Here is a 9284-nt window from a genome sequence, read left to right on the forward strand (position 1 = left end):
TACTTGTAGAACCTCTAGGAGCCCTTGAGGCTAATTAGGAGTAGCGACAGGAACCATAACAGCTTTTCAATTCAGTTGTCATTTTACCTCCAACCTCGCAAGCGCCCTCCAACGTTTCCTTTCCACGGTTCAGTCTCCTCTTGTAGTGAGCTGAATAGGGGACTTGGCCTAGTCCCATTACAAATATTCAAAAGGGCGCTAGATCACTTTATGGTCGGCGTGAAAAGTGCGTTGAAATATACTTTCGTGCATCAATATCACGGGGAGCGACATTGACGTGCGGTATCCACAACGCAAATGCCGTACAGACGAGAAGAACCCTTCTAAAGAAATTATCATGAAGCGTGTTTAAAGGCTACATGGCGCGCGCAGAGCAGCTTCGAGAAATGCTGGAGAAGGCAAAGGCGCCTAAAGCCGTGGCAGCAGACGTAGATGTGGACAAGTAAGATGTATCGAGAATTGTTTACAAGATGGTGTCATTAAATCTTATTGAATTTGCTTTTCACAAAGACGGAAAGGAGGATAACGACGAAACGACCGTGGATTCAGCCAAAAAAAATTGCGCGGTTGCTGGCATGTAGGTTGACTTGAGCCCTGCATTAGTTATTCGTCTTACGATTGTGTGGATGCTCTTGCACAGCCGTGGTCGTCTCTAAAAAAGCAAATGTCAAGCGAGACGATGTCGCTGGGCTAGATGCTGCGAGAGATTCACTCAAAGAACCAGTTATTTGCCTGCACGGTTTCCACAGCTTTTCACAGAAAAGCAGCGGCCTTGGAAGGGTATTTGCTGTACAAGGTAAGAGCTCTATTGCTTATATGTGGTTTCATGTTGCAATTATTATTACTAGCCGCCACGAGAGGCAAGTTGTATCTGGCTCAGGCCGTCACAACGGAAGCAGATGCAACGTTTTTGCTGTTTCATTAAGTGGGTGGATTTGAATCTGCTGTCTATTTCTTAGAGTGTTAATTCCAATGTCATTATGGTAAGACCAGTTTATTCTAGATGGAATGTTCTGCTTGCCTTTTTACTAATTAAATGTGTAAGCAGATGTAAATGTGTCGTTTATGATCAGGAGCATCTGTCCTCTTTTATATGATTGAACCCGGTGAGTGTCTAATATTTACAAAAGAGCAGGTGAGCACCACTCTCAGTAATTAATCTGAAACGCCCCTTGAGCAATCAATATGGAACCCATGTCATATACCATCATGGTAACGTTTTAGGAGGCAAGATCCGATACAACCATCGGTATTCATTGGCCACTTGTAACGGGGCACCCTTTGCTAGTACTGTGAACAGTACTAGACAACCTACACTGATAACAGTGAGGGTGGGGTGGCCCAGTTACTTCACGTACACGACGTGCAGAGGGAGACTACAGGTAGCTAAGTAGTCTTAGCTATTAAAGGTTAGTTTTAAGGCTTTAGATTAAAGGAAAAGTAAAACTGTATTAATGAATTAAGTTCCTACGTAAGGATCTTCTATCTACTACTGACTTTATTATATTAGAAACAAACTATGTATGGCGCCTACTTGCGCACCGCACAATCGTGTCTTACAACGATTGGCGAGGTTGATTAGAACTTAATTAATCAATCAATAGATCTAATGTCTTATTGCGTCAATATTACCAAATTTGGTAATATTGGAAGTATTAAGTTAAAATCAATAAAGATGATATTTTGTACTCCTTCATTTATTTCGTTATATACGAAATAATATTAATTATTCCTCTTATAGGAGATGATATTTATGTAACGGGACACCCCGGTACATCACCCCCCCCCAACTATCAGTCACATTAGTGACTGATGTGGAGTGACAGAGAAATACTATTATGTCTTTTCGTGTAATTTTGCATTATTGTTTTTTTTTTTAAATTTCAGTTTTGTCGCATTATTAATTTTTGGTTAGAAGTCAATTCGTTTGCGGATGGCTATTGATATTTTTTGCGCGAAGCCCGTGAGGCCGCAAAGCTGGCAGCTGCACGGATCAGTGCAGCTGTTGGTAATGCAAATGTTTCAGTAGATGCTTATGCGTTTACTGTAGGGAATAAGTCACCTCCCACTCCCATTGGAGGTGACTGGACTACAAAGGTCATATTTAGCGGACACGGAGACAAATCCACGTTAGACGAAAGGTTGCCAAAGTTTGAGTAAGTCGGCTGAAGTATAAATTTGCTCCTAAAAATTGGAGGTCGCTTTTTGAAAGGATCAGGGATGTGTGCGCCTGTAACTCTTACAACCACCGTTTCATACACGGAAAGAAGTGCAGCCTTTTAAGAGGTTTTTTTTTCAACATGTCATCAGATGACTCCCCACCAAAGAGATCCGACGAGTCGAACAACCTCGACGAGTCGAACAACCTTATCACATCTCTTTGTTTTTTTTGTCACATTAGAACACAAAAGTTTAACGGACTTGGCCCCAGGTGATCCGGCGGCCTTCACTGTGGCCACTGACAGCCACCAACAATTGGTGCAGCAGGTGACTTGTCACCGACACGTACAATGGCATTAGCAGATGATGGCTTTATGGGCGACGATCACTCTGGTGACGCATACTAACGTCGCTAGGAAAGGAGCAATCTTAAGGATCACTCCGAGAGCCTAATTGAAGCTCGCTGCCGCAAAACTTTGACAGTTTCTGCAGCAGAGATGGTTTATACTTTGTCGAGAGGAGTGACTGCATCTAAAGCCTCCACTGACCCGCGCGCTTGCAGCCGTCCGGATCTGAAAATGTTGAATGGCATTCGACACATGCAAGTGCTTAGTCACTTCGTATTATCACCAAAATACTGGCCTCACGTATACGCGAGATGAGCATAGAAAAATGGCGGCCATATCTGCACGGTTTGTGCCGTTTTTTTTGAGCACTTACGCTGAAAGTTTCGTACTCAGCAATCTCACTCAACAGCATTTAACAAGTGTAAACACTCCGCGTCGCCGCGAGGATGGAAAGGAGGTGTGACGCTCCCATTAGCGCAAAACGAACGGGCATGAATCGGTCCAGCTTGGACTCTTATATTTTCTCCTCGGGCGATCAAGTTGCTGTACACCGAGTCGTCTGCGTGGCCAACTACATTATCTACGTCTTCATTCCACCACCGTCGCGATCTGGGCTCGCGATTATATGTCAATCATTAATATTTTTATAGATAAGAAGTGACCCTTTTGTATGATTCCATGGCTCTTGAAATGTCCGGCCAAGCGCTTTTGTTCGAGCTGGAGTCTAGAGTGTGTGTTTGATCAAAGTGCGAAAAGTCTCCACAAGTTCCTTGACAAGCTGCGATTCGCAGCGAGCGCCGAAACCAATCTTTTGCTCGAAAAAAGTACTGTTGGACCATGTTAGCGTTAACGTTAACATGAGCCAACGGGAGGGTGAACCACGATACGTTGCGGTTTGCTCCCGAAAAGAAGCCTTGGTTGCTCTCTAAGGGTAACCTTACTCGTTGGTCTGGTATGAGCAACGATCGATAAAGCCGGATGAGGATGAAACGTAATTCTTCATCGATGATTTTTTCCGGCATCGGTGGTACACTTGTAAGCGGCAAAGGATGTCATACCGTTGTTCCGAGCTTGGACAGCATTAGTACAAAATGTGCAAAGCATAGACCGTAATCTGGCTTGACAAACTAGATGCTTTCCGTGAACGGCTCGAAAAACGGCTCGTAGTCGGTGCACGCTTTAAGTTGCGCCGTTTGTCTTGAGAGGCAGAGCTTCCTTGCCTCTCGTGGGGGGACTCATATCTATGCTGTTTTAAGCGTGCAGGTCATGCCCCTAAGGAAGCATACTCACTTAAAAAACTTCATTGAAGGACGCTCATTTTTTGTGAGACGCGCGTAGGGATTGAGAGCCTCAAATAATTTTACGAGCGCGGGAAGCGCTCATTCTCTGATGGCCGCTCTATCGAGGAGGGTGGGTCTCGTCTTACTGTCGAACGAGACCCGGAATGTCCATCATCAGTTGAAAACGAAGTTCCCAACTATCATACGAGTTGGATACCCTCGCCAACTAACGAGATAACTCGTTCGAACCCCCTTTCCTCACTGTGGTTCGAGAGGCCTTCAAACAAGAAAATGCTTCTAGCCAATCGAATCCATCAGTAGATGTGGAGGGAAGGGGAATCGGGTTCGCCTCTTTGACGAACCCGAATCAACATCGCGATTTGGATCACAAAGCGTTTCACTATTTTAAGGGAGGACATCGATCACGAGCGATCCCGTCGCCGCGGTTTTAGCGGTCACTGTCGATAATCTTTCTCGTGACCAGTTGAGAAATTATGCGCAAGTTGCGACTGATCAACTGGCGAACGAAAGGACACATCAGTCCCTTCAAAACGAGCTGGTGACAGCTCGTCAAAAGATCTCATCCTATGAGGATGTAGTGGAAAGTCTGGTTCGTGAGAACCAGACTCTGCTACGAAAATATCATGCTTTAGCTCGAGACCATCAGGCTTGGCAGACGCCCTAGACCGTTCCGATGTAGTTCGTAATCGGAAGAAGTCTCGTACTGATGGTACGGGCGGAGACGCCCAACATAAAACGTAGGATGTGTATGCATCCTACGAGGCAGCTCGATCGTGTACGACTTGCCTTGGCGGTGCAATTCACGAAATGGGTCGATATACTGGGCAGTAATTTATTACTGCCCATTCGTCACTAATCCCTGTGGCCTTAAATTAGCCATTCCCATAGCATTCTGCTTGGGTGCTTACTGCTGTGAACGGAATCTTTTTCACGCATAAGGATATAATAGAATCCACGCATCAGATCCATTGACGAAAAGATAGTACTCTTTGACATACCATCAATGATTACGTCTTTTCGTGGTATCAGCGTTTGAGCCGGTACAGTTGCAGCGTTCAGTTTATTGAAAGCATGCATATTCCGCCTTCCTCCTATTGCTTAACGCACACAGAAGTTCGGAGAGCTATGTGGGGAGGTTCACACCCTCACATGGCTCGCGTGATCTGCGTAGTAGCTAAGTCAAGCAGACTTGCGTACTTGTCACAGAAGAAAGGTATGTGGCCGATATTCGGTCGGCAAAAGTATTCCTAAGAACGAACGGGTTCTTGGAGACGAAAGTGTCCTCGTGAGCAGACGCGGATGGAACGTTTTACGTCTCGATTCTGGAAGTCTTTGAAGAGAAATCTTTTACATAAGCACTTGATCGAATTTAAGGATGTATTCCCTGAATCTGTACCGTGCGAGTTGCCTAAAGATAAAGGCACTAAATCGACCTGATACCAGGTTCGAAATACTGTGTCATGTAGCAGTTGCCGTTGCCTCATAAATACGCATTAGCGATCGACAAATTATATGCCGATTACTTGGCAGCGCAAGAACTATTTCGGTTTAAGCGTTGGCAATTGAGTTATCTCCAAAGCTAAAATCGGAGGCGCAATCAGATCAAGTGCATAAGCGCCTACACATGATCCATTGTTGACTAAGACATTTAATGTCATAGATTCCTCTTCGGAACTTATTTAAAAGGTACCTAGGAACCTTTGACCACAGGTTTCTGGGGACTTATCCCAGCAGATTCTTAGGGACTTTGTTCCTCAAGTTTTATTTGGGGAGTATCCTCCCCAACTGCTTCTAGTTGTGGTTGCGCATTCACAGTGAGATCCTCTACGATCGACTCTCCAGTCGATCTCGGACTTTCCTATTGCCTCCTATAGACAGGCGTCTCACATTTTCTTCGATGTTGCTTCCAAGCAAGCACCCTTGTTTCGTACCACTCAACTTATTCGAGTGGTCGAACTTCGACGCCGCCTGTGCTTGTGCACAGCCGTCGGGATCTAACTCCACAGTGTGATGGGTTTTCACACTGAGGTCTTGTGCAGTCGGGCAAACGACCGAAACACAAGTGAGGCCATCGCACTCACTCGAAGGACATCCACACGCTTGTTAGAGCTCTAAGACGTTCATCAGATGACCCTCTGTTGAACGAGAGACATGCATCGTAACGCCTTTATGCTGCCAATTTATACATGGCTCGTACTTTCTCAGCCATGGTAATCCAAGGATACATCAAATTTGTCATCCAAATTAAGTACGATGATGATTTCATCGTACTGTTTACCCTTTAACGTGTATTGGATACCAACTACACGCTTCTTTACTGTTATAGAGAGCCTGTTGCTAGGCACACTGTCATTCTCGGTAGAGGTATATCGCGCTTAAAGATTTTGACGCCTGCGTTTTCTAGCGCTTGGCGTCGAATATAATTGTTCGACACCCCACAATCGACTAGGGACTTAAGTGACAATTTATTTGACGCTATAATTTTGATGAGATTAACCTCATCCATCAGATAGGGCAGTTACATACAAGGTTTGTGTGTGAGGAGCAACTTTCGTCAAATTGTTTTGACGTTGCTGGATTAGTAGGGCGCTTCGCACCTACTGACCGTTTCTTGACGATCCGCCTCGGCGTTGCGATATTCGCAGCAGCGTCGGCTCCGCATCCTTCGCTGTTCCTAGCGAGAGGTCGATCTTTTCGCTCAGTTTTCTTGGCACTGGCCGTGGGGCACTACGCTCATACGCGTAGTTGCACGTTTTTATTACAGCGATTGCATTTTGCAAGCGTTTGTAACTCGTAGAGCTAGGTTGTTCGCTATCTATATAAGAAAAGTCCATAGGTTCTGGACCTCCGTTTTCTTGTCGTCTCGGTGGACGATAACCACCCGAGTGAACCAAAGCTATTTTAGCTGATGTCCTCCTGTTCCGCTACAGAGATCGCTTCGTCAAGCGTTTCTTATTCGAGCCGTAACAGGTGGGTCTGCACAGGACCGTCTGCAAGACCTTAAATAAACACAGATACCTGTGTTTCTTCATCAATTAGATGACTCATGATACAACTGACCAGGTATTGTGTATGATGACGGCCATTCTAAGTGAGAGGAAGTGGTGAGAATTTTTTAATATGTATAATCGACTAGTGCGAAGCTGGTGGCATTGTTTCACGCAAATGGCCAAGATTATTTTAAGCTAGTGCTGACGCTCGTCTGAGGGGATGTAGCTCAAATGGTAGAGCGCTCGCTTAGCATGCGAGAGGTACAGGGATCGATACCCTGGCATAACCGTGAAGGACGCGCTTACCCTGCTTCAAACCCAGGAGCTCGGCTCGAGCCCTAAATTTGGCACGTTTACGGCTCGAATGTTTGCCTGAGCCGGGTCTTTAAAACCTCATACGACCCAAAAATTTGTGGGTTGTGAAGCATGAGCTCTAAGCCTAAGATTTGGCACGTCCGGCTAAGATGGACATGTTTCACTTCCGTCGCACCATCACTCATACGGCGAGCTTATATGGCGTCGTCTAATTCGACGAACCATCTTAAAAGGGAGTCGCCTTCGACTGCCTTAAACTTTAAAGATTTCTATCTATAAGCTTTTGGGTCGACGTGAAGCGTCCGCCCGCTAGCAGCATGTGAATGCTGCTTTTCAATAGTTTCAAGTGTTGATCATCCTGTTCTCTCAACACCTCCGCGTGTTGAGAGCCTTGCTGGTGAAGAAGGCTAATTTTTCCTGGGGTCCGTCGAGTTCTTGTTGCACGAACTCGACTATGGCCGCATGTTGTTCATTTACGTTCATAGTGAGCAGCATGGCGCTAACGGTTGGCCCGCCTACGGCCAAACTTATCCGTTCGATCGCTCTCCATTCAAGGTCACTAATAAGTAAACAATCCACGCGTTGCGGGATAGCCTTCTTTAGGGGCTTGAAAGCTCCCTCCTTCATCATCCATTTTTCCATGTTGGATGGAACGTGCGTGTGCCGTTGAACGTACTACGAAGTGCTACCACCATGCAATTTTGTGCCTTGTATATACCTAAAGACTCTCTTGGATATTACCAGTGTGTCGGACATGGTCTGAGCTAAAATGGCTGAGCACCCGTACTACCGCAGCGAGGTCGGGAGGTGTAACGAGGCATCCTTTGATAGACTGCCAACACTGATTACAGTGGAGGTGGGGTGGCTCGGTTACGACGTGCAGAAGAAGATTACAGGTAGCTAAGTAGACTTAGTTACCAAAGGTCAGTTCGAAGGCTTTCGAACAGAGAAAAAGATAATTGTACTAAACTAATGTCTAAGATTACAGGTAGCTTAGTAGTCTTAGTTACCATAGGTCAGTTCTAAGGCTTTAGAATAGAGAAAAAGTAAAATTAATGTCTTTGCGTCAATATTACCAAATTTGGAAACATTGGAATTATTAAGTCAAAAGTAATATAGATAATAATTTGTTCTTTTTTATTTTTTTCCTCTCATAGGAAATGATATTTATTATTCCTCTTATAGGATATGAAATTAATTATTTCTCTTATAGGAAATAATATTAATGAACGGAACAGATGCGAGGTCGGTACGTGGCTCCGACTCTGAAGAACAATAGCAAAAAGCGTCCGGTACATGGAGATCGGACGTTCCCACCCACCAACGACGCCTCTTGAGTCACCAGACCACCGAAGAGGAGATCCAAAAGGCCCAGCAGCCAGACCTGTGGTCATGTCATTTCGCGTATCGCGCATTTTGAATGAAGATATCTGGTTGGCCAAAGATGCCTTCGTAATGATCCCGAAGCAAATCCATGATTTCAAACGTCTCAATAACACGATCAGGTTTCACGGATATCTTGGCAAATTTTTGAGCGGATTCAAGTTCAAAGCCGCGTTTTGACGAGCGCAATTAATGCTGTTAGGTTGCCATGCGTCCCTGCGTATATGTCGACAGATGATCTATCCTATATGATGGCAGTAAAGCGGCTATTTGTGCTTTGGATTTCTCCGCAGCAATTCTAATGATGCTCTCAAGACCTGGGGCTCCTATCTCTCAAACAAGTTTTTGGACAAGCAGGAAAAAGACAAGCGTGAAGTTAACAAGCAAGCTTAATCTGAAAACTGATAAGAAAAGAACTGAATAGCCCGAGTAACAACTGATTATATATGTCCTAATAATGTTTTCGCGCCGGCACTGACAGATCATCCTCTCGCTCTTTCGCTCGGTTGATAATTTTACTTCGAAAAATTCCGTTTCATCGCTCTGCAGATTGCATTGTTGCCCCTATGCGTTCGCAAACGCTATTAATATATCTTGTCGAACTTGAAAGGCGTTCTGCAATTCCTCGGTTTTCCCGTCAGACAAGCTCCTGGCAAATATATATATCTAGCTTTCTGAGCACCAAAACGCACCTGCTGCAGCAGAAAGTACAAGCACTTGCAAAACGAATACTTCTCTCCAATCTACCAAAGCGATCGTCACGCTCATCTAATCATCAGAATTGCTAT

General features: G+C 45.0%; 1 protein-coding gene across 1 annotated transcript; it reads left to right on the forward strand.

Moving 5' to 3' along the window:
• Nucleotides 1–8409: 8409 nt before the first annotated feature.
• On the forward strand, nucleotides 8410–8676 carry CCR75_006419 (uncharacterized protein; the record flags this gene model as incomplete). Its single annotated transcript, XM_067964489.1, has 1 exon — nucleotides 8410–8676. The coding sequence occupies one exon, from the start codon at nucleotides 8410–8412 to the stop codon at nucleotides 8674–8676; it is 267 nt and encodes an 88-aa protein (XP_067820103.1).
• Nucleotides 8677–9284: the final 608 nt, after the last annotated feature.

The sequence above is a fragment of the Bremia lactucae genome (genome assembly GCF_004359215.1).
Source record: "Bremia lactucae strain SF5 chromosome Unknown BlacSF5_NotPlaced_49_SHOA01000009.1_1371882bp, whole genome shotgun sequence".
NCBI lineage: Eukaryota > Oomycota > Peronosporomycetes > Peronosporales > Peronosporaceae > Bremia > Bremia lactucae.